Source organism: Balaenoptera borealis, assembly GCF_965194805.1.
Source record: "Balaenoptera borealis genome assembly, chromosome: 8".
NCBI lineage: Eukaryota > Metazoa > Chordata > Mammalia > Artiodactyla > Balaenopteridae > Balaenoptera > Balaenoptera borealis.
Window position 1 is genome coordinate 102,835,422 of NC_138865.1, and position 24,765 is coordinate 102,860,186.

The 24,765-nt window shown below is 54.5% G+C and overlaps 2 protein-coding genes across 19 annotated transcripts in view; one reads left to right on the top strand and one right to left on the bottom strand.

The window, feature by feature from the left end:
• Positions 1-43: 43 nt before the first annotated feature.
• KIF12 (kinesin family member 12) lies at positions 44-7,762 on the bottom strand (the record flags this gene model as incomplete). 10 transcript variants are annotated; one of them, XM_082403919.1, is made up of 19 exons in its annotated part: positions 44-467; positions 795-913; positions 1,009-1,109; positions 1,748-1,852; positions 1,924-2,014; positions 2,761-2,847; positions 3,043-3,133; positions 3,216-3,318; positions 3,906-4,010; positions 4,093-4,211; positions 4,899-5,046; positions 5,221-5,312; positions 6,091-6,226; positions 6,401-6,535; positions 6,908-6,983; positions 7,082-7,209; positions 7,359-7,437; positions 7,536-7,601; positions 7,672-7,761. In XM_082403919.1, the coding sequence occupies 19 exons, from the start codon at positions 7,695-7,697 to the stop codon at positions 358-360; spliced, it is 1,917 nt and encodes a 638-aa protein (XP_082260045.1). In that variant the 3' UTR covers positions 44-357. The 10 variants fall into 10 exon arrangements, with proteins under 10 accessions (XP_082260045.1, XP_082260043.1, XP_082260040.1 ...); XM_082403917.1 differs by having other exon boundaries at positions 4,899-5,091; XM_082403914.1 differs by having other exon boundaries at positions 4,899-5,091; positions 7,359-7,477; positions 7,672-7,759.
• A 140-nt stretch (positions 7,763-7,902) lies between these two features.
• The window catches only part of COL27A1 (collagen type XXVII alpha 1 chain), a 186,264-nt gene continuing 169,401 nt past the window's right edge, over positions 7,903-24,765 (top strand). For 3 of the 9 annotated variants that reach the window (XR_014247869.1, XM_082403739.1, XM_082403738.1), the window contains exons 1-2: positions 7,906-8,535; positions 20,180-20,356. Coding sequence is in view for 7 of the 9 variants with exons in the window: in XM_082403739.1 (XP_082259865.1) it covers positions 20,274-20,356 (83 nt within the window). In the remaining 2 variants the exon portion in view is untranslated. Of the gene's footprint in view, positions 8,536-20,179; positions 20,357-24,765 lie in introns of all 9 variants that reach the window. The other 6 variants (XM_082403735.1, XM_082403736.1, XM_082403737.1 and 3 more) reach the window with 4 other exon arrangements.

The window sequence follows — 24,765 nt, forward strand, 5'->3', positions numbered from 1 at the left end:
GGGATTCCCTCAAGGGCAAGTCAGAGGACAGGACCAACCAGACTTGGAGCTGATGCCTCTCTTTATTCATTTATTTCACCACTGCTACCTGGTTTCTCCTGAATCTGGTCTCATTTCTCTTGGTCTAGGCTAGCACCCTCCCTTTGCTTCCCCAGACTGCCCCATCAGCCCCCACCCCAATGCCTCAGGAACTGCCTTCTGCCCAGCCCAGCTGCAAACCGGAGCAGCAGCTGCTATATCCCATTTAACAGATGGGGAGACTGAGGCCCAGGAGTGCAGAGCCCAGCCCTAGGTCACATGGTGGTCTCCTGGGTTCTCACTTTGCCCTCAGCAGGAAGGGAGGACCCGGCTGGGGCTTCATGTGCCTTCACTGGGGTGTGGCTGGCTCTGGCCACGTCGAAGGGAGCTGCCGATTTGGTCTCTGAGGGCCTCCAGTCTCCGGGCCAAGTTTGGAACTGCAGCCCCACCTGAGGGACACAGTGAGACTTGAGGCCAGCACTCCCTTGGGCCCTGCCTCACCCAGGCCCATCAGTGTCCCAACATCCTCTGGGGAAGCCTCAGGTGGGACCCACTCCCCTCCTCCTGCCATGTACCCCACGGGCTCCAGCATACATCTGGGAGTGCAGGTGGCCCTAGGAAGAGAATTCTAAGTTCCAGAAATAGAAAGATCTTAGAACTCTCACTTCTTAGTATGCCCCCTATTTCAGAACTGGGAAGACTAAGGTTTGGAGAAGGTGGTTCTGGCCCAAGATCCCAGAAAACACTGGCAGCCCTTCCCCTGCTCCTTTCTTCACCTCTAAGCACTGGCGATGTGTTCAGGGGCCCCATGGGCAGGGGAGGTGCAGAGGGTACCACTTCCTCCTTGGTCAGCATTTCTGCCAGGACCTGGGTCTGAATCCAGTCGCTGTGACTCCTGGGCCAGGGTGGGTTGGATGGTGGGAAGCGAGCCTTCACTTTCCCGGGCCTCCCCCACCCACCCACCCCCCCGTGCCCCAGAGCCGGACCCACCTCTCTCTTGAACTCTTGGCAGAGCCAGGGCTACATGGGGGCACCCAGGGCGGGGGACGGGCAGGCAGGGGCATGTCAGCTGGGGCCTTAGAGCCAAACACCTGCAGGAAAGACCAGAGCCCACACTGGGTGCCCTCAGCCCTGCTTCTGTGCCCCACTTCCCTGGTGCCGACCATGACACCACCATCCCTGCCGTACCTGCCCCATGGGGCACTAAGAACGTCAGGTGGGCATGGGCATAAAGGGGTGGGGTCGTGGTCACTTTTTCTGTGGGCAGTGCGTGGCCCTTGTGACGTCCTCTCTGGAGACAAGGAACTCCATGAGGGCAGGAACCATGTCAGGTCTGTGAATCCTCAGTGCCCAGCACAGGGGCTGCCATGAAGCAAGGAGCTTAAGGAGGGTTATTGAATGAGGAAGTGAACACTCATTCACTAAGTAAGTGCATCCATTAACTCATTCATTAAGTAAATGCATAAATGAGTAACATGTAAGTGAATGAATGAATAAGCAAACAGCAGAGCAAGTTCCCGAAAGAAGGTAGGATGGGGAGGAGGGGCAGGAGAGGTAAATAGCTATTTTGAACCCTAGGCAGAGAGAACCCAAAGCCAGCCACTCCCCACTGTGACCCAGCCCGGCACATCAGAGTCCCCAGAGTTCTGGAGCCTTCCAGACTGCAGACTCCCTAGATCCAGGTCTCCAGCTTGCCAGACTTCCCTCCCCCAACCTCGGCCTTTCCTACCTGGGGCAGGTGGAGCTCCCTCCGTGGACAGGCCCAGTGGGCCAGTGGCGCTTGGCACAGGGGGCAGAGGTGGCAGCAGGGGCAGGGGCAGAGAGGCGGCAGGGCCTGCAAGAGGCTGAGTCAGGGGCTCCGTGACATTCCTGCTCCTCCCCTCTCCGGGCTGGGCAGAGACTCACGTGGCAGGGGGGAGGTGGCACCATCACACAGGGACATGGTGGGGCTGGGCCAGGGCCCGGCTGGTGAAGGTAGCAGGCAGAGAGGAGGCGCCTGGAAAGAACAGTGGGGTCTGTCTGTCTGTAGTCCTCAATGCTACCAGCAGGCTGGCACCCAAGTCCCGCTTTTAACAAACACTCATGGAGTGCTTACTGTATGCAGGCACTGTTCTCAATGCTTTACATATGAACTTATTCAATCTGATCTTTAAAACAACCCTGGAGGACCTCCCTGGTGGCGCAGTGGTTAAGAATCCACCTGCCAATGCAGGGAACATGGGTTCGATCCCTGGTCCGGGAAGATCCCACATGCCGTGGAGCAACTAAGCCCGTGAGCGACAACGACTGAGCCTGTGCTCTAGAGCCTGCGAGCCACAACTACTGAGCCCGCATGCTACAACTACTGAAGCCCGCATGCCTAGAGCCCGTGCTCTGCAACAAGAGAAGCCACTGCAATGAGAAGCCCGCGCACCACAACGAAGAGTAGCCCCCGCTAGACACAACCAGGGAAAACCCGCATACAGCAACAAAGACCCAGCACAGCCAAAAATAAATAAATAAATAAATTTATAAAAAACAAAACAAAACCCTGGAAGGCAAGTACTATATCATTCCCATTTTACAGAAGAGGAAACCCAGGCAGTGAGAGGCGAAATGACTCACCCAAGGCCATACAGCTGGTGGCAGAGCTGGAATCAGAACCCAAGGGGTCTGGATCCAGAGGTCTGACCTAGCCGTTTCACTGAGCCACCCCTTTCCCACCTGCCCTCCATCCAAAGGCTTGTCTCCGGCCGTGCTCACCTCTCCAGCTCGTGGACCTGCTGGGCCAGGATGCGCTGCTCATCTTGGGCCAGGTCCCTGCTGCTCTGCAGCTGCCTCTTTTCTTTCCTAGGAAGAGCAGGCCCCGGGACCATGACAGGAGGCAGGGCTGGCCGGGGGTATCAGTCAGCCCCTCTTCACTGCAGCACAGTATGAGCTCCAGGAGGCAGGTGGGGACAGAAGGGGAGCCAGGGACCAGGGAAGGGAGGAAGCCCAGCAGTGAGGGGCGGGGCACAGAGTGCCCGGCTGGGGGCGGGGCCCTACCTGAGCCTCTCGTTCTCCAGCATGAACTCCTGCAGCATCCCGTAGAGGTTCTGCTGAGCCCAGGCCACCCGGGCCCCAATGAGTCCAGAGGCTGCAGGGAAGAGGGAGGTGGCTGGAGCCCTAGGAGCCCCAGACCCTATCCTCATCTCGTCCCACCCCCAGGGAGCTGATACCTTTGGGGTCCATTTGGCCCAGTTGGGACCGCAGGCGATGGTTCTCCTCCTGGAGCTGCAATAGCTCAGTCTCCAAATGCTGGGGTGGCTTTGCCACAGGGGACTGCAGAAAAACAGACCCAGAGTTGCTGCTTGTGGTTGTAAATGTTTCACACTGCACAAGGGCTCTGGGGTTGCAGAGTGAGTGGAGCTTAAAATCCAGCCCATGCTCCACTTGTCAGCCTTGAATCCTGGCCCAAGGCTGCATCCATTTGGAGGGGACACCTTGCTCTAACAGCATTAAAGTGCCATGTGGCCTCAGCTGTATGCCTGGAGGGCCCGCTCTAAGCTACACCCTGTCCAACCCCAAACTCAGCTCTGTTCAAACCTTGGCCCAGATTGTGACCCCAAATAAGACCCCACGTCAGACTCCAACTTAACTCAGACTTATCATGATACCAGCTTGGATGTTGGCCAGACCCTGAATCATATTCCTAATCAGACTCCCACCCTAGGCCCGCCGTCACCCTGACCGTGACCTGACACCCCCCCCCCAACCCAACCATAACCCCATCATCAAGATCCCGACCCTAATCCCAACTCTGACTCAGTCCCAGACTTCAACGTGACACCAACTCAGTCTTCAGCTATTGCCTGATTCCCCCACCCTCTGCCCTGCCCGTCCCTCTGCCTGCGTCTCTCTCCACTCACCTTGGGGGCCTGGGGCCGAGTGGTGATCCGCTGAGCTCGGCTGGCATATCGCAGGGTGCTGAGGGTCTCGGGAAGGCACTGGGCTGAGGGGGACACGCAGGCCACCTGGGGAGGACTGCCCCTGAGTGTTCCTCTCTGGGAGCCCTCCCTCAGGACCCCGCCCTCCCTGCCAGTCCCCCTTAGGTACCATGAGGGTCACCCCACGCCCCCCCAGCGAGTCTGCCAGCAGCTTGGTGAGCTTGCTGTCCCGGAAGGGGATGTGGCTCTGCTTCCGCTGTGGGTCCAGCAGCAGGGAGATGCAGTGACCTGGGTAGGGAAGGCAAGGTTACCCTTCATGTCCAAGGCCACCCAGCTGGTACTCTGCAGAGCCAGGATCTCCACCCAGGCTTGTAGGTCTCTAAGATATCTCTTTCCACGTGATCTCATTACCCATTCAGATTGGCCTCTGCCACCAGACTGGGCTCCATCCCTGATCCCCAGGGCCCACCGAAGGGCCTGGCACTTGGCAGGGGCTCAGGAAATGTCTGACAAATAAATCGAATGAAGAGGCGTTCCCTATGCATCTCCCCATGCATGCACAGAGGAAGGCCAAGGCCCCAGCTGTCAAGGACCTCAAGGCCCAATGACCTGGGGGGTGGGGAGGTGGGAAGACAGGCTAGTGCCCTTCCCCTCACTGGGCCTCAGTCTTCCCAAATGCAACAAGGGACAGGTTGAATGTCTGAGGGCTCACACTCTGCACTTGAGTGTTTCTACCTCCCCAGTTAGAATGTAACTGTATCCTCAGGATTTATAGATCCATAAACAAAGTTCTGAGAGGGAAAGCATGAGACAACAGCAAGCCGAGGCCGGAGGGAGGCCTGTGGCTTCTGGATCACAGCTCTTTAACTCTCCTCCGTGCCCTACAACTCCTCTGGTTTCCCCCACTGTGGACAGCTATGGGTAAAGCACAGAGGAGGGATTCAGGAAGTCAGTCCAGCTGGCCCCAGATCTCACCCAGGGCCAGCAGGCTGCGGTTGATGCTGTTGGCCTCAAGCATCAGCTCCCCACGGGATCCTGTGGCCGCCACCTTCTCACTGCCAGCCAGGTCTACAAAGCACAGCTTCCCCCCGGCAGGCGGTTTCCTGGGATCCACAGGAGGCATCTGCTGGGGTTGGGGGAGCAGGGCTTGATGGGGACGTGGGAGGGGCTGTCCCCATCAAAGGCCAAGGGTTTTCACCATTACCTCCTGCGTACGCCCAAGTTGTTTTATACATCCAGAGGCAGACCCTTGCTGGGTGGCCCTGGGCCAGCTCCTTCCCCAAGCTGGGGCACTCACAGTTTGGTGGCTGATGTATAGTGTGAGCAGGGCATGGCTTCGGCTGGAGGCCTGGTTCATGGTGTGAGCTGAGCTCCTTCGACGGCTAAGACCTAGAGGGGAAAAACATATGGAGCTGGACGTGGTAGGAAGAGCAAGTGGTCACCAACAAAGAAAAAGGAGCAAAGGCATCCTGGTAGAGGGCCCAACCAGTGCAAAGGCACAGAGGCAGGAGAGTGGAATGATGGGTGCTGGGTCGGGTTCTAACACAGATAGGTGAAAGGGGGCTGGAGAGAACTGACTGGAAGAACGTCAGTCTGATTCACATTTTATCAACATCTCTCCCACTGCTGTGTGGACGGAGAGAAGCTCAGACAAAGAGATCAACTGGGAGGCATGGCACAATGCTCGGCCCGAGCCCAGAGTCTCAGTGTCCCTGATGCCAGCCACAGTAGGTGCCCAATGAAAATGTGATGAATGGATGAATGAGAGTGGAACGGAAGGGCCTTTAGGCTAGGCTAGGAGGTATGGCCTTTACTCTCAGGGCACTGGAAAGGTCTGGAAGGGAAGAGGGATGTGGTTTGCTACATGGAGAAGCATGGACTGAAAGGAGGAGACCCTTCCGGGGGTAAAACTGAGGCCTGACTGAGGCAGAAGCCCAGGGCTGGAGAGGAGGGTGGGAAGAGCCTGGAAGGCAAAATCAGCAGGCCTGGAGGGTAGGGGTGGGGGACATTCTTGGGCTGTATCTGAATTGTTGGTTTGCTGGCTCTTTTCTCCCACAAGGGTCATCTCTGAACCCACAGCTCCAGCCTGCGGCCCCGAGGGCACTCAGTGAACAGGTGAAAAATGGGCATCTCTCGTACCCCAAAGCTCCCCTGAAATAGCACGCACCCATCTGCAGAAGTTCCATCAGGGCCCCCAGACTCCCAAACTCCACCACCCGCAGCTGCTCCACATAGAAGCCCCGGGTCTTGTTCCAGCGAACAGGGAGGGGCCGGGGAGCCCCTAGGCTCAGCAAGTCTCGAACCTGAGAGAGGAGGGTGGAGGGTGAGGGAGGGGTCTCTCTGAGTTCTTGCTTCATCCACCCCGAGACCTTATGGTCGACAGTCCCCCATCTGTTCTGCCCCTTGACCCAGCCTCCTTGGAAAGAAATGCCTCCTTTTCCTTGTGGGCTGTCTTTCTAGCCTTCTCAGTCCCCCACCTGCTCATTGTAGATCTCCAGATAGGAGGCATGGAGAGTGACAGGGGCACCGAGGTGCTGCACGCGGTCGAACAGCCAGGCGAAGGTCCTCTGCATGATGCCGGCCAGGCTGGGGGGTACGGGCACGCCCTCCCCCTGGGGGAAGAAACAGCTGAGCCTGGGGCTGGCTTACCACCACCGCCGCAGTTACAATCACCCTTTGTAGAGCACTGTGCCAAATTCCCATACAACATCACATTTAATTCTCAGTCAGTACTATCACTTCCATTTTACAGATGAAGAAACTGAGAGCTAGTAAGTAAAGGGGACACAATCTGAACCCAGGTGCTCTAGACTGGCCAAGTCCCTTCACCTCCCTGATCCTCAGTTTCCTTGTCTGCAAATAAACGGGGCTGGGCTTCATCGTCCACGTCCCTTCCCTCTGGGAGTCTGCGCTGCCTGCGGCTCCCCAGGGCTTCTCGCCCACCGACCCCTGACCCCCGGGGGCTCCGAATGCGATCGGCCCACCTGGGGAGGAGGTCCGGTCAGGGTGTAGGTCTTCCCGGAGCCGGTCTGGCCGAAGGTGAAGACGGTGCAGGAGAAGCTGCGGGCCGCAGGAGTGTGGCTGTACCCGGGGGCGGAGGGGGGGGCGAGGGGCGGGGCCGTGCGGGGAGGGGCGGGGCGTCACCGGGCCTCACTCACCCGCGCAGCGCCAGGTCGCCCAGGCGCCGCACGCCGCAGGCCCGGAACACGTCCTCTTGCGTGCGCGCCCCGTCCAGCACTGCGCCGAAGCGGAACGCCACGTCGGGGCCCCCGCCCGGGGGGCTCACCTGGGAGAGGGGGCCGTGGAGAAGGGGGCGGGGCACTCCGGGAGGGCGGGGCTTACCTGGGGGAGGGCGGGGCCTGGGGGAAATTGGCCTGGAGGGACCTGGCGTCTTCCCGGTAGGTGTTTTTTGGGGAGTGCGGGGGAGGTCCTCACCTGCAGAGTCCGGGTCCCTGAGCAGTGCAGCACGCTCTGCTCCCCTCGACGCAGCTCCGCCGCGCTCATGGGACGCACCCTGTGGTCCGAAGAGGCGGGGAGGGGGCGGATGGTCCATCCTGAAATCTCCATCAGTGCCTTGCTCGCTTGGACCCCTCCTAGCCAACCTATACCCACCTGAGCACCACCTGGATGGGCGTTTCTGGCCCCTCTGGCCCCTGCTCCAGGTTCCGCGCGGGGTCCCTGTGGCAGCAACGCGAGTTAACCATCCCTGCGCCAGCGGCTCCTTGAACCTCCCTGAATCTGTACTTACCCGTCGGGGGACCCGCGTTCCTCCATGTTCTGCTTTGCACACGGGTTAGCTCCGCCCGAGTCTCGTTCTTTTCCCTCCCCAGTACCCTCCCCCTTCACCACACTGGGACTGGCTATACACACCTTACGTCCTCCACCCTCATCCCCCGCTTCCCAGGCAGCCATCCATCCGGAAAGGCTGGGCCTGCTCAGGGCTAGCTAGTTAAAGATTTACCCACCGCCACCTCTGGGGTGGAGAGAGTCTGTAGCTAGGGGACTCTGGAGTCTGTAGCTAGGGGACTCTGGAGTCTGAGGATCACTTGCTCTTGGCCAGTCCCATCAGGAGGGACCACCCAGACCAGCCTCCTCTGTGCACAGATGGGGAAACTGAGGCTGGGATGGGAAGGACTCAGCCAAGGCCGCACAGCAAGTCTGGGCAGAGCATGCATCAGGCTCTTCCTACTTCCTCCACGTACTCCTCCAGTTTTGTAATCTTCCTCCCCACCTTACCCCTCCCCAGCAGTTCCAGCTTCCTCCAGCTCAGAGCCCCGGCAGGGGAAAGGGGTCTAGAGGGGTGGGAGGGGCCCAGGTCTCAGTTCCAGGAAGATGTGGCTGGATTGAATTCCTTGAGCTGAGCTGACAACAGGCTCTGAAACATCTGGTTAAACTTTGGGCCACCTGCCTCTCCAATGCCAGAGCTGATCCAAGGCCAGGGAGGTTGTTTAACTCTCTCCTGGCTTGGCTGAGGAGAGCAGCAGAGATGTCTGTGAATATGCTGGGGCGGGGCAATCACCCATTCAGTGCCATTCTTCATGCAGGGCACCGGCTGGAGGAATCACATGCAGATCCTGCCCCTTCCAAGCTCATAGTCGTGCTGGGGAGACAGGTAAGTGCAATCTAATGTGCAGGGGTTTGGAGGAGGGGGTGGGATTCAGAGGCCTGTAGGAGGAGGGAGGTGAGAGTGGTGGGTGAGGGTGTTCCAGGCAGAGGGACCATCCTGCAGGAAGGCCAGGAGGGGGTGGGGAGATGTGTGTGGCATCGAGAGCTGGTTTGAGGCTGGACTCAGCTCACGAAAGGCACATCAAAGAATCTGGACTCATTCCTCAGAGAATCAGGAAGCCAATGAAGGGTTACCAACAGGGAAGTGACAACATCAGTAGGTACTGATTGTTATAATTATTTCCATTCTGGCTATCTCTGCATGTTCTCTGAATATTTCTGTAAATTCCTCTTCCTTCAAACAAACATTAGAATGAAAGCTCTAATAATCACCCCCTCTCGATGAAACATGCTCTATACCACCACAAATGACAGCCAACTATCAGAGCCACCCAAGTAGCAAATGATTTATCTTGGGTGGCAGTGAGTTCCCCATGCACTGGAGGCATGCAAGCAAGAGCCCAGTTGACCTTTTGGTTTTATAGGGCCTTCTAGCTAGATCTGCAGGGAGAATTAGGTAGAGCAAAGAGCCACTGCCTCCAGCTCTGCCACTAACAAACCACAGAGCCCTGGGCAAGTCATTTCCCCTTTTAGCCTGTTTCCTTCCTATGAAAAGAGATTAATGATCCTGCCCTTATTTTATATAGTTCTGTGATTTCAATGAAACTATAATTGAAAGTGATTCATATATTGTAAAGAATTATTTAAAAGCAAAAATAAAAATCCCTAGATGATCTCCAAGATTCTTTTCAATGCTGAAGTTCCTTAATCTATTCTATTTTTTGAATCCTTGAGGTGGATAGGATAAGAATTACCATTCCTGTTTTTCAAATGAAAAAAAAACAAAACAAAACAGGAAGATAGAGATAGGCAAGGGAAGTTGTCTAAGGGGAAAATAGCTGTAAATGGCCAAACTGAGAGAGTTTAAATCCAAAACCAGGAACTCTAAGTTCTTTGCTGTCTGCTGTGGCAGGTTGCTTTTTCAGTCATAAACCCAGTAAGTGAACGAGTTGCTCCTTTAAATGCCCTTAAAAGGGTTAAGGACCATGAGTGACTCACATCTTAGTGTGCATTGGTTTGATCAGATTGCTGTTCCTCCTCAAACTGGAGTGAGGGGAGCCACACTGAAGGGATTTTGAGAAAAGTGCAGAGACAAGGGACATGTGCACTCTGGGGTGTGACAAGCGGTTTGGTCGGGACTTTTACACCAGGCTCCCAACCTGGATCCAAATGTGGCCATCACTGGATGTCTACAAGCAGGAGCAAAGTTCTGGTTCTGGTCTCTAATGGTGAATGTAAACATCTGCTACCCTTATATTGAGCACTCATGTAGCAAATTTTTATTAAGCCTCCTCTATGTGCCAGGCTTCCAGGCATTTGAGATACACTAGTGAACAAAACAGACAACGCTAAGTGTTTGTGGGGATATGGAGCACCAGGAACTTACACATTGCAAGTAAAAGCGTAAATACAACCGTTTTTTGGAAAACTGTTTGGCAACATCTACTAAAGCTAAAGATATACCTGTTCTATGACCAGCAATTCCACTCCTAGGTCTGTGCCCAATAGAAATGAGTGCATACTCCCACCTAAAGACATATACAAGAACATTCTTTGTAGCTTTATAGTCATTTTAGCCACCACCTCCATCACCACTACCACGATTTCTACCTCTATCTTTGTCATCATTACTGCCACCATCACCATTACCCCATCACCAATACCTACCAGCAATGCCCATAATCAGCACTGCCAATAACCAGCAGTGCCCATAATCGTTAGTCACTGCAACCACCATCTCCACCATCATCATCACTGTTACCATTGTATGTAGTCTGTGTTTATTCACTTGAGAAAATTCAAGATGCAGTACCTGGGCCCCAAGCCCCTCATTGACCCTGATGCTGCCTGTTCCCACAGCTGGGACTGAGTGCCTCTGTGTCCACCTCCCCTCTTCACCCTGTTTTGAGCTTGTCCTCCACTTCCAGACCGCCCCTCTTCCTAGGGAGCCGTGGGACTCCTGTAGCTGAGGGAGGGATAGAGAGAAGGCATGTACAGAAGCTCAGCACATCTTAGAAGCTGGCTGGACCCTGCAGGGGTGCATCGCCAGGCCTCGCTAGAGGGCAGCAGAGCATCGTGCCAACACGGCCCCAGGGTTCCTCACAAAGGAGGCTTTGTCAACGCCCTTTCTATACATTTTCTCCTGAGCTTGTGCACTGTGGAGGGGCTGGCCGGCCGTGTGCTGTGGACAGAGACGAGCAGGCCCTCAAGAAGTGCTTCTCGAGGGAATGAACAAAAGCCACGTTGAGCAACCAGGGGACCCTCCCACACACGCCCTGCTGCTGGTCCTAGCCCCTTCAGTCCACTCTCCTCCCTTCAGCCCCAGCCATCCCCCCCCAACTGAGAAAACCCTACCCTGATCCCTGGGGCCTCAGAATGAAGTCTGAGGTCCCCTGGCTGGGACTGAAGGCCATTCAGACTCAAGGCCATCTGGGCTCTATCTCCAGCTGCCCCCTCTGGCTGTCCGTCTCCACTCCCCACAGCCCCCAACCCCTGCATCCTGTGCTCCAGCCCAAAGCTTTCCTAGGCTTTCCTTTGATTCCTTTAAACCTTTGCCCCTGCTGTTCCCTCTGCCAGGAGCGCTCACTTCTACCTGGTGGATTTGTCCTGCAAGCCTTCCCATCCATAGAATGCCTTTCCTCACACCCCCCGACCCACGAGGTCAGGCTGGAACCACATCTGTGTCCTCACAACCTCCTGGTTTCCCTCCGTTACAGTGCTGATCACCCTGCATTGCGCTTCCTCTCTGTCGGGCAGCAGGGACTCTGTGGGCTTCATCCCTGGGGTCTCTGAGCCAGGGCCCTGCATGCAGTAGGAATTCAACAAATGTTGGTCGGAAGAAGGGAAGGAGCCGGGAAGGAGGAAGGGAGGCTGGCGAGAGGGCTGCTGGATGCATCCCTACATCCCTCCCTGACCTCCATCTCTCCTCCCTCCCTTCCCCTCAAGGCTAACCACAAACTCTCAGCTTCATGATGTAAGGACTCATTTAGAGACCCATTTATCATAGAGATCATCAGCTCCTGCCGCAAAGCTGCTCTCAAATGTGCCCAGAAGCTGAATGACACTCTCCCCAAGCTAGCCTCTTGGACCCAACCACGTGCTACAAATTTAGAGCTCCTAGAGGGTGGAGGACAGGCTCTAGGGGGCCCTGGTAAGCCCGGGTGTCAGTGCCCTCTGCTCCTCCCGACGCATTACACAGGAGGGCTCGTCCCCATTTGTGAGGTACAGAGACTGAGGCCCTGTGGGAAGAGGTTGAGCCCAGCCTGGGGCTTACCCTGCCAGACAGACTTGCATTGGATTGAGGTGGAAGAAAGATGATAAAAAAGATCAGCGAGGAGGATGGTCTCCCTTTATCACACGACACCCATCTGTCATTGCTCCACTTGTATCCCCCGTGGAGGAAAAGCCAGATGGGTCCAAGGACTGTTGTGAAATTTTCCAAACAGAGCTTGCTGTAATCTTTAATTAAAACATCAATGTGGGCCACAGGACTCATTTCACAAAATTCTCCAAAACAGGGACCTTAAGGGATCACTGAATGAATGTCTCTCTGGCCCCCACCCCATTTTGCAGATGGAAAAACTGAAGGGGTCCAGCACGGGCTAGAGCAACAGTTGCGTTCATGATCAAGGGTAATGATTTTAGGACAAGATGGAGGGAGTAACCCCTTGGCACACCCAGGCCACCACTTCCCCTTAAATGCCTGGCTCCTCTCCTCCGAAGCCTCACACGGCTTCTCTGCTGTGTATGGTGGATACCGGCAGCCATGCCAGGCTTTCTGCTAGACAAGGAGCTTGGTGAGGGTAGGGATCCCATCCCCATGCCCAGCACAGGGCCTGGCACAGAGGCACACTCACTGTCTGTCTGTCAGTCTGATGAAGGCATGAAGGTCCAGCAAGAGGAAATGATACTGCCTGAAGGGTCGTTGTGAAATCAAAGGACCCAGGGTTGTTGAAACTCCTGTTGTTTCCAGGATCTCAGCTCTTCTCCCTAGAAACAGAAACAGCTTTCCCCGGCCTCAGTCCACCCACTGCTCACCCAAGAATAACTTACCTGTGAGCTGGATATCTTCTCTTAAAAGCAATAATGTTAATATGTAAGAAAGTTAAGGGGCGTTAAGGACCATCTCTTGCACAATGATTCCTCATGTGTCTGGAACCTTCTGGGTCAGAGGCCCGGGAGTTAATATTTATTCAACACTGGCTATTTTTTCTACTTTAATTAGTTTTCAAAGCAATCCTCTGGATTGACACTATAATTGTGCCCATTTTACAGATAAGGAAACTGAGGCTCTGAGATGTTCAGTAACTTGCCCAAGTGGTGTAGTGGGGATCTACACCCACTAAGTGGTATAGTGGGGATCTGTCAGTCGCCAGAACTTGTGCTCTGTCCTCGACTCTCTGCAGCCTCTTCCTGTGAGCTGTTCTACAAAGCTGAACTTGGATAACTGAAGTTGACCTTTTACGTACACAATTCGTCTTAGTTTTACCATCTCTCTTGCAACATGCTCCCGTATTGGCTTTCACACCCCCCTGCCTTCTTCCCTGGGGAATGTTGAGTGATACTTTAAGGCAGTGGAGCTCCTCCCCTGGCATCAAAATCACCTGGGGACTCCAGGCCGCACCCACAGAGATTCTGATTAATTGGTTTGGGGGTGGGGACCAGGCATCAGTGTTTCCAAAGCACTCCAGATGGTTTTAATGCACAGCCAGGATTGACAACTTCGGCTTTCAATTGTTCTTGATGACCAAGTCATCCCACTCAGTGTGTGTGTTGGGCTATGTTCTGGTAGAGTGATTTCTCAGATCCTGATGGGCATTTTGAGACCTTGTGTCTGTTTTATCTAGAACATCTGCCCTTCTCTTGGGACCAGACTTCTGGATAAGCCATCTCATTGCTGCCCGAGATTCCCTCTCTTCTAGCTTAGAATCCACTGAACTCATGGAAAAGAGCAGAACTGTCCACAGGCCCTGCCTGCAGGGACCATGGGATCCATTAACAGTTTTCCAGATTTTTCTTCCTTGCTAGATTTCCTCTACACAGGTGACAGAAAGCTGTCCAATGTGTGAGGCGAAGCTGCACATTCAATTTGAATGTGAGTTAAGCACATTCAAAGCACCCACTGTGTGCCAGGTCACAAACTATGTGCTAACGATCCACTGTGTCATTGGTGTTGTTTGGTTGAGCATAGAGAAGCTGCATCCTCTCCCAGGAAGTCCTCCTGGATTGTCATGGGAGCCCTCCTCTAAGGACCCACACCCTCCCACAACTACCAGCCCCAGGACCTGAACCCATCCAGTGGGGGTAGTGATGGGGCAGCAACATCTGTCTGCCTGGGAGAACTCTAAGTTCTCTGAGGGCAGGGACTGGTTGGTGAATCCGGGCATGTCTCTTAAACTGAACTACTCATAGCAGCTGGAACCGAATGCCATGGGAACACCGGCGAGGAAAGTGGATCCTGACCAGAGAGCAAGGGCTGGGGAATCCGGAAAGATTTCCTGGAGGAGGTAGCATTCAGACAGGCTTTAAAAATGGGTAGAAATTGGGATAGGCAGAAAGGAGGAGAAGAACATTTCAGGCAAAGGGAACAGCACGAGCAAAGGCCCAGCAGTGGGACAAGTTGAAGAGCAAACTGTTGCTTAGTGGGATCAAAGGCCAGGGAGTTTGGTGGGATCATACTCAAACTGCCAGAAGATAGAAGTTTCCGTGGAAGCCCGTGTAATGGTTCTGGCTAGAAACGCATCTTCACTCACTCTTCCAGATGAGCAGAGCCTGGGGATGATGCCCTAGTGCCCCTCCTTGAAATTATTCAAGCTCTTCTCAGGAAGCCCCACCCACCTTATCAGCATGAGGCCGCTGAGTTCCTGCCTGGGTGGGTGCCAGGCCCCGCTGCTGACTCGCCCCTCTGGCAGCTGAGGAGCTGGAACACGAAGCTGCAGCTTCCACATAAGCCTAGCCGCCAAACCCTCAAAGCTGGCCCACTGAAGCAGCAGGAAGCACGTCTCCCGAGGCCACAAAGTCATCATTCCCTACTCTTGTGACCCAAGGGAGAGACGCGTGCGCGCGCACACACACACACACACACACACACACACACACACACACACACACACACACACACACACACACAGCCTCAGTGTGTGTAGAGGACAGTGGACCAGAGGCACCCAAGACCCTGCTTCCTCCAGGGCTCTGGGATTTCTGGGAGCAAACACTGTCCCTGCCTCCCTGGGGGAGCTGGAGGGGGAGACAGCCCGGCCCCCAACCCCAAGACACTGTCCCTGAAACAGAATCATATTCTCTCACCAAGCCTAAGAGGATTTGATGAGCACCAATTTCTGGGGCCCTGCACCCCTTCATTTCTTGTCAACCTCATCTCTCTGGACCCTTCTCCTTTCCAATTTCCATAAACTAGACCCTGTCCCATCTCCCCAGAATTAAAAGGGGCTGAATTCTCTCAGTCTTAACTCTCTCTTTTGGCACTACTATTACTAGCATCATACTAGTACGTCCACTACTACTTCTACTACTATTGCTATCACTGTTTATTAGTACAACCAGCACTTCTACTACTACTACCACCACCAGTCCTTGCAGTACCAGTACTTCTGCTACTGCTACTATTAGTACTACTGGTACTTCTTAATACTATTGCTACTACCAGTACTGTGACTACTATTACTATTATTACTTATATCATCACCTCTACTGCTACTACTAGTATTTATACTACTACTATTTTACGACTGTTACTACTACAACAACCAACTTCTATTTACTGCTACTTCTAATAGCAGCAAACGTGATGAATCAAACACAATGGGTCAAGAACTGAGCTCAGCTATCAATTGATGTAATTTAATCACAGCAACAGCCCACTGTGGTATTAATAGTCTCCCTACTTTATGGATGGGGAAACTGAGGCTTGCAGAAGCTAAGTAACTTGGCCAAAGTCACAGGGACAGTAAGAAAATGAGACAGGTTCTTGACCAGCAACTTGACTCTGGGGGCCAAGTTTGAGACCTAGAAGTCTTCTTCTCCCCATCCTTTGATGGTTTCCTGAGTACATCTTGGATTATCTTGAAGCCTCAGGAAAGGATTCCCTGAAGTTGAAGAAGGAAAGGGGCCCTTCCCCTCTGCAAGACATCTAGAATGCTGTGAACAAGGTACATAGTAGGTGCTCAGTGCCTACATCGTTCGAACTAATTGGATTCTCGTAACAACACTGAGGTCAGGACAAGGGTCCAGATGTTACAGCTGGGGAAACTGAGACTCTCAGAAGTGCTGTGATCTATCCAGAGGTTAGAGTTGGGACTGTACGCCAGAACTGTCTTTTCATGACCTCGAATATGACGTGAACTATTCCTCCCAGCCATGAACTCTTCGATATGCATTACACTTCCCAGTTTACAAAACTCACACATCTATCATATTATTTCTCACAGTGACCCTCAGAGGGAGTGATCAACTCCATTTCATGGATAAGAAAGCTGAGGCTCAGATTGCTAAGGCAGTTTTTGAAGCACTCCTGGGGGGTCAGTGGCAAATCCAGGATTTGAATTCCCCACCCCATCCCCCCAGAGCCTGAGTGTAGGGCCTCCCAGCTGGGAGAATCCAAGAGGCCTCTCTCAGGACAGCCGTCCTGCCTCACTCTGTCCAGCCACTCCAGCCCCTGTGGTGGGTGAGCCCATGGCCCCTAGGGGTGGAGAGAACTGGTTATTTCCAGCCTGGTACTTAAGGGCTGGCCAGGGAGTGGGGTGTGGGCTGGCCAGAGGCTTCTGTGTTCCTGAGAGGGTCTGGCCTTTGGCTGCTGAGACCTAGGCAGGGGGTCAGGGATTTCTGTCCAAGCCATCTAGGCTAGCCAAAGCTGGGCAGGCCACCCCTCCCCCAAAAGGTAAGATGTAGGTAGCCAAGACACACACAGGCAGCTCATTCAACCCCCTCCAGGTCAGCTGACCCCGTCCTGGGCCGTGGCCCAGGCTGGGTACTTCCTGGGCTGCTCCTGAGAGATGGAAAGAGCAGGCAGCCGTCCTGATAGGGGCCTGAAGCAGTCACAGAGGCCTGAAGATGGATTAAAAGCCAACACGTTATGCTCTGAGCACCTACTCTGTGCCATCCTTCCTCCCAGCAGGTCTGGGAAATTGCCACCCATCACAGATCCCTCTCCCCCTTGCGTGTGGAATGCTATTGCCACCCTGACCCTTTGCAAAGCACTAAACACTTCCTGCCTCAGGACCTTAGCACGTGCTGTTCCCTCTGCTGAGAGCACCCTTTCTTCAGCTCTTCACATGGTTGGCTCCTCTGTCTTCAGGTTTAAATTTAAAAGCTCAGCTTTCAGTAATGTCTTCCCTGACTCCCCTGGCTAATAAGTTCCCTCCAACCACCCCCCCACTCCCCCCCCAGCTTGTCTCTCACCCTCCTCTGCTTCCTCAGCATTTGAATTTAATTTTTAATCTACTTGTTGATGGTCTCTCTCCCCCATGAGGACAAGGACAAAGTCTGTTTTATTAACCATCATGTCCCCAAGGTCCAGCAGACAGCCAGACAGTTTGGAAAAACATTCATCACGTGAACAAATGGAAAGGAAGTGAAGGCATTTGCCCACGTCCTCACTGAGGGCATCATCAGTTGAAGACGTGGCTCTGCCTCTCTCCAAGTTGCCACCATGCCCCCGTAAGCAAGCGCAGTGATTACGCCACATTCTCTGCAGTGGTTCTTCCTCAGCCCCAGAGGCATGTCCTTTACACATGGGGCTCTGCGCCCTCACAGGCCCTCCAGCCTCTGCTTGCATATCTCCAAAAGACAGCAAGCTCACCCCATCCATTGCAATATTTGACGATCCCTTTCAATGCTGTGTGACCTTCCGAATGACAGAGCAGGCTGTTCTTCCAAGTTCTCAAATGCTGAAGAGGAAGAATTTCTGTCACTAGCACAAGGCTTTGGACTTTGACAATGCACTTTTCTGTTTGTTCATTTATTTCCTGAGCCCTCACCACGGGCCAGGCCTGTGGTCGCCAAGTAGCGAACAAAATAGCCTTGGTGGCTCAATGATGTTTAAGGTCTGTGATGGCCTGTGAGCCATAGAACAGCGCTGGTGGTGGCAGAGGGGCACGTGCCGTAGATCTGATGCTTCTGAAAGCTCATTGTGCACGCATATCCCCCGGGGATCTTAAGATGCAGATTCTGCTCCAGCGCATCTGGCCAGAGAAGCTGCATCTCTCAAGCGACGCTGCTGCTGCTGCATGGACCACACTTTGAGTGACAGGGTGTAGACCCAACTGACAAATGAGAACAGTGAGGCCCAGAGTGAGTAAGGGACTTGCCTAGGGTCACCCGGCCCGGCAGCAGGGGCTGAGGAGGGAGCGTCCGGCTCCCCCGGCCAGGGCTCTGGAATTCACGGTGCAGGCTGGGCTCAGTGTGTCTTTGTGAGCTGCAGCATACCTGGACTCACCCGGGCTGCCCGCCCCTGCCCATGAATAGTGGGCCTCTTTCCTTCCTGCACCAGGCTGGCGGGCGCACGCCCACAGACGCCCCCTCTCCTGCACACATACTCACACACACTCACACACCCTGGCCAGCCCGGCTACCCTCCCTATTTGGGGAAAGTCAACAAGAGCATTTGAAAAGTCTTTCTGTGTGGAGAATCTGTTTGTATAGGGGGAGGAAACGGAGAGCTGGCCAATAGGTAGAAATATTAATGAAGCTTGTTATAAAGGGCCCATTCACGGCTCTCCGAGTAAATAGGGCTCTTGTCGGGCTGCCACGTTATCTGCCAAGTTCAAGAATGTGGTTTGAAAAAATAGAATTTAAAGGGGTGAGGTGGAGCCTTAAATGGCCAGCCTGCTGGAACTGGAGCCAACGACAGGGGGAGCCTCCGCTGAGGGGCTGGGGGCACCGGGGCGCTGTGTCTTGGGGTGAGGGGCTGCCCAGGAGAAGGGCGGGGGAGGAGCCACTGGTGTCGGAGCTCAGAGAGCATCCCACCCACCGTCCACCATCCACCGTCCACTGGCGTGGAAGGCCTGGTGCTGTCCCTGCTTCCCATTGGTATCTGGCCCGGGGCTTGCAGTTCTTCTGTTGGGCCCCCCACATGGTGATGCGGGTCAGGAATGGAGTGTTTTAATCCCAGCTACCTTAACTCCTCTGGGAATTTTGCCCCTTGGGTTGTTGGTAATGGGGTCTCTGAGTGGCAGGAAGAGAGCTTTTCAGTAACTTTCAGCCATACTGCAGCACTACTCCACAAAGCACAGCCATTTTCCCCTGCCCCCTAAATTCTACCTTACAAATTGTTACCCAAATAACATATGAGAAAGAGCATAAAAGACTCAGACCCTCAATCCACTCAGCTCACACAGGGCAAATTCTGGGCTCAGAGAAGGAGAGTGACCCACTCAAGGTCACTCGGCAAGTCTTTAGCAGAACCGGGGCTTGCTTCCACCAGTTCCTTGTTGCACCAGGTCCCCAGGACTGCGGACGGTGGCTGGCCCAGAGGAGGTACCTTGTCATTTCAAGTGCACAGTGTTTTATTTTTAACCCCCTGACTTAAAGCAACTTATAAACAAGGGTCCTGTCTTACGCCCAATTTGCCCCTGGCCAGCTGTGCGGCCTTGGGCAGGTGACTTTGCCTCTCTGAGCCTCAGCTTCCCTTTCCATTGTAAAATGGGGTTATTGAGACCAACCCCTCCTGCTGAGAAGACACAAAGAGAGGATGTTGGTGAGGTGCCCAGTGCTGTGCCAGGCCCTCGGTGGGTGGCCCAGGACAGTGGCTGTGAGTGTTTCTTTTTCTGTCCCAGCCTGCGGTACAAGAGTAGAGTCTCCAGGAAGACTGTTCCCTGGCCTCTAGGTTTCAGGGCATGGTTTCTGCTTGGGTCCTAGAAGGCTGCCCCACGCTGAGGGTCATAGGAAGCTGGTAAATTGGGAGTCAGGGGCTTCTGCCACGGGTGACGTTAGGCAGCACAGCCACACCTGAGTGTGAACTATCGCGAGGGTCTGAGAAAAGGCCCTGCAGGAAGCCCTGGCAAGCGGCTGACCTTCCATCCCCTCTCCGAAATGCCTGCCCAGAATCCACCTCTGTCAGACAAGGGTTAACCTATGTGTGGGAGAACATTAACACTGGCTTTTCTTTACAAATAAAAGGGGGGAAATTCCTATAAAGCAAAAAGGAAATAATCATCAATGCAAAAACTGAATGGAAACATTTTTTTAAAGACCCTGCCAGGAGCTGGCTCTGTGACCTTGAACAGTGGGGAACTTAAGGATATTTGGAATGCAGGGAGGCAGCAACACCCCTTTAAAGGGAGGTGGTGTGCGCTACCGTCACAAGCACAAGTTTTGGGGCTCACAGCCTCAGGCTCAAACCTGGACTCTGCTCCTCATTGGCTGTGTGACCTTACGCAAATGACAGACCTCTCTGGGCTTCCATTTCTTTGATCTGTACAAGAAAAGAGAAGAGAGGGTTAAAGTGTGTGAAGCCCTGGCACATCGCGGATGCTCGTTAAATGTCAATTTCCTTTCCTTTCTGGGCCTCTTGGCAGGCCAAGGGGAAGCGTCTGACAGGTCTCACCAGCCAGACCTGAGAGAGACCCAGCTCTGCAGGCCTCGGCGCCCGCACAGCAGCTCAACAGCCTGATGCTGACTATGTCTTCACCGCCCTTTACAGTTTGCAAAGCACTTGTCCACTCACCATTAGAGCCTCGCAAGAATCCTGTGAGGTGAGTAGGGCAGTGTTCACTACCCACTGGGCTGGACTGAGAGAGGGTAAAAGACTCGAACCCAGAGCTCTTGGGCATGGCCCAAATCTGTCTTCATTCCTTCAACAAATATTGGTTGAGGATTATGTGCCAGGCACTGTGCCGAGCATGAGGGATACCGTAGTGAGTAAAAATAGACACAGATGGATGGATGACAATTGGATGGATGGATGATAGATTAATGGTGGATGGATGATATTTGGATGATGGATGGATGATGAATGGATGATGGATGGGCGGTGGATGGGTGATGGATGGATGAGTGAATGAAGGAAGAATGGCAAGTTCCTTGAGGACAGGATCCTTGTCTCTTCTTTCCACCACTGTGTCCCCAATACTGAGGATGGTACCTGGCACCGAGGAGGAGCTAAAACTTGTCACGTGGTATCTTCTTTGGTGGTGTGGACTCAAGAAACAGGCTACACAGATTTCTAGCTGTGTGACCAAGGGGAAGTTACTTAACCTCAGGGTGCCTCAGTTTCTTTATCTGTAAAATGGGACTGACAATACTTTATAGGTTGTTGTGAGGATTAAATGAGTTAACACATGAAAAACCCTTAGAACAGAACTGTCTGGTGCAGAGTAAGTACCATGTAAGCATTGGTCATTATTATTTTTCTGGTTTTACTCCTGAATTCCCTTCTGTCTCCTTAGGAAGATGATAAATTCTTTGAAGGCAGGGCTCTGGGTGCCCCACCTGGGAAGCCTCCTAGTAGAAGCGTCTGTTAATGCTGTGGTTCAGAGAGGGGAAGACGTTGAGTCCAAATCAGGGTCAGAGAAGTCCAGGGTGCACACTCCACCGGGGCCAAGGGTAGAGCTGGCCCCTGGCGGAGGTGGGCAGGTCGGCAGGATGGTCAGAGCTCTGGGCTGGGAGATAAAAGGTCACATGTCCATTATGGCCCTGCCATGGTCCTCCCCCCTGGGGCCCAGCCTTCTTTGAGCCTGGGTTTCCTCTGTTAGACATCCAGGGAGATAGTCTGCTGTGAACCAGTTGAGTCTTAGACTGAGGAAACACGAATCAAGCTATCTTCAGCTCCTCATCCTCAATTTTCCTTTCTTTGAACGGATTTTTCCGAATCGGAAAACTTGAGCCTTTGCTAGCCTTGGAACACACACGCACTCTCTCGCGCAGCCGAAATGCTGTGTCAGCATCAGCTAGTGGTTGAGGATGGCACCAGATGCAGGGCTCATTAATGCCGCCGAGCAGGGCCCAGGGTCCCCCCGGGTCAGCTCCCCAGAGCACACAGGCTGAGCTTTCTCTCTGAAGGCCGCCGACAGTCCCACCTTGTCCTAGCCCTGCGATTTATAGGAGCCAGTGGTTGACACAAGTTCCCGCTCGGCGTGGGCTCGTGGGACCGTGGGCTCCACTAGACGCCAAGAGCCACAGAGAGAACTCCCGCCCGCCTGCCCCTCACTCTGTAAGTGAGTCACTGGGGCTTGGAGTGGGCCACCCTGGGGGTGGCTCCTTGTTGGAATAAGACAGTCACCTTCGAACAGAGCAGGCAAAGATGGCATGCCAAACCCTTAGCTTGGCAAAGCTTCTGCCCAGAGGGCACCAAGGTACCTCCTTCTAGCCAAGGAATTGCAGGCACTCGGGCTGGCATGGCCCTCTGGGAGCCGTGATCCCAGCTCCTCCAGATTGAGACGGGGAGACAGAGGCTCAGCCCGAGAGGGGAGTCAGTGAGGCCATGACACACAGCAAGTCAATGGCAGAGCTAGAACCCTGGAGACCAGGTTCACGGGCATCTCCTGCTGCCCTGCGGTTCTTCTGCTAAAGGAAAGGGAGCAGCTGAGGGCCTCCCTGGCTTCTAAAGCTGACTCCTGGCTGGTCTTCTGGGAGCCAGGTGGGCGCCTGGACCTCTGGTTTTAAGGACAGATTCCTGGGTCTCCCAAGTTTCTAGGGAAGCCAAATTGATGCCCCTTTTGTATGACAGGAAGAGAAAGGGATGTGGCATGGAAGAAAGGCCTGGGCTTTGCAGTTGGGCACACCTGGGTCCTAATCTTGGCTCTGTCAGTTACTAGCAGGATAAGCACGGGCAACTTACTTTCCTCCTCTGAGCCTCAGCTTCCTCATCTACACAATGTGGTAACTTGTCACCTACACGGTGGGTCATGATGTCAAGTGTCTGGCACATAGTAGGCACTTAATAAATGGTAGCTACGGCAATAGCAACGAGTTCCGCTCCAACTGGCTCAGGCAGCCTCAGTGGAGGGCATAGCTGGGATAGGACCTGGGCTTTTTAGGTGATGGGGCCCTAAGGTGATATGCAGGCACTGGAGGACTGTCCTTTCAGCACAGGCAGGAGAGCCCTGGGGCTGAAAGCCTGGGGGCCTGCCTGGGTTACCAACCTGCAGGAGAATAAGTGGGCAAATCTCAGCTCTCTCTTGGACTCAGGCTCCCCATCTGTGCAGTGGGTGTTGGAACAGCAAACTAAGGTCACTGCTGAAAACTCCAGGCTGGCCCAGCTGGCAGGGTGAGGACAACACCCACACTGGGCCTGCCTCCTGCCTAAATGGACGTTGTCTGAGGAGGTAGAGACTCAACCCAGGGCATCCAAGACAGGAGGCAGGTGAGCGGGCGGGCGGTTAGGAAGGAAGGGACCGGACTAGGCTGAGCCTGGCAGAGCAGGGCTACTGTCTCAGGTCCCCGGGCTGATCATCCAAATGGCTGTGAGGGCCCAGTCTTCCTGGGCCAGGCCCAGGCACTTAGGACCAAGGGTTCTTGGCAGCAGTGAGGAGAGGGCCTCAGCCCTTCCCTCTGACGCTTAGCTTCCTGGGCTGCAGCCACCCTGGCTCAGGGCTTGGACCCACTCCCCTGTGTTAGGTCCAAGCAGCCTGCAGGGTCTCCAGGAAGCAGGGGACACGCTGGGAGGCCCTAGGCCTGGTGGGCCAGGCTGCCAGAGGCCTCTCTGCTGCACAGTTAAGGCCACACTGCTGCAGAGTGACCTTCCTACAGCTCCGTGTCTGCCATCTCCTCAGCTCAAAAACCCTCCGTGGCTCCCCAGTGCCTGGAACCAGCTTCATATTCTGGGGTGTCTGTGGCTCATGGAAGAACTTCAAAGTGTCCCGGAAGCCTCGACCTGGGTGCCAGACATCGGGCATATACAGTTGTCAGGGGAGAGTTCTGGAGTTTCATCAGATTCACATAAAAAGCCACCGCCCCACGGGCTGAAGTCCAGGCTCTTGGTCAGCGTTCAATGCTCTCTCCAAGCTGGCCTCAGGTCTCAACATCTGCCCCTTCTTGTCCCTCCACGCCACTCCCCGCCCTCCCTTCCTCATCTCCCCTCCTGGAAGTTCTCCCGGCTACTGGCCCTTCTCCCAGGCCCCACAGCATCATCGAGGCCCCCCTCCCTTATAGTCATTCTCAGAACCGTCCTCTCCTCCACCCATGGCTTTCACGGGGCTTAGACTTTGCCCTTGCCTGCCCGGACCTTTGCAGTAGCCTCTTGTGTGCTCGCCCTGCCCTCCCCTCCTCCAGCCTACCTGCCAGCCCTGCTGTGTCACTCTCCTACCCAGATCCGTTCTCTGTCCCAGATGAGTTGGATGATAGGGCAGAGGGGAAATGGAGAAGGAGGAAGAGGAGCAGGTAGAGGAAGGGGAGGAGGGAGAGGAAGAGGAGGGAGAGGAGGAGAGGCAGAAATGAGAGAGAAACAGACAGGGAGAGAGAGAGGCCTTGGACAGGAGAGAGACATGCAGGAGAGGCAGAAACAGGGGGAGATACATGGGGAGAGACTGACAAGAAAAGAAAGGGAGGGAAACAGGATATAGAGACACAGGGAGCTATATAGTGAGAAACAGAAAGAGACAGAGAGATGCAAAGCAAGGCCAGCAGAGACAGGGATAGAGAAATAACAGAGACCGCAGCCAGAGAGGGCTGGCGCCAGAAGCCAGGCAGAGAGAAAAGGAGATTGAGCCCGGGGGTGCCCTCGGCCGGCGCTAGAGAAATGGCTTTCCAGTGCCTTCCATCCCTGGAGTCCTGCTTCTCCTCCCCTCCTCAGAGCAACTGATGCTCACTGGGGAGCGAAGGAGCAGGGCCTGGTACCTGATCCCGCCGCCTGCTGGCTCCCCGCCCTCCCCACACTGGAGGCTCTGGCCTAGCTCCCTAAGACACATGTAAAAGACTCCCCCATCATCACCCTGCAACCCTCTGTCCCTTAAGAAGTGACCGTGGGCTGGGCTGGGGGCATCACAGAGTTTTAGAATTTAGGGACCTCCTAGTTCAGAAAGTCCAGCTGGCTGCCAGATAAGCTGTGTGATACTGGCCCGGGACCTTAACCTCTCTGGGCCTCTGGGGAAGTCAAAGGGCAGATTCAATGTTGTCTGTGAGGGACACTGAGAGGACTTGTGTTACACCCTCTCAACCCACCTGC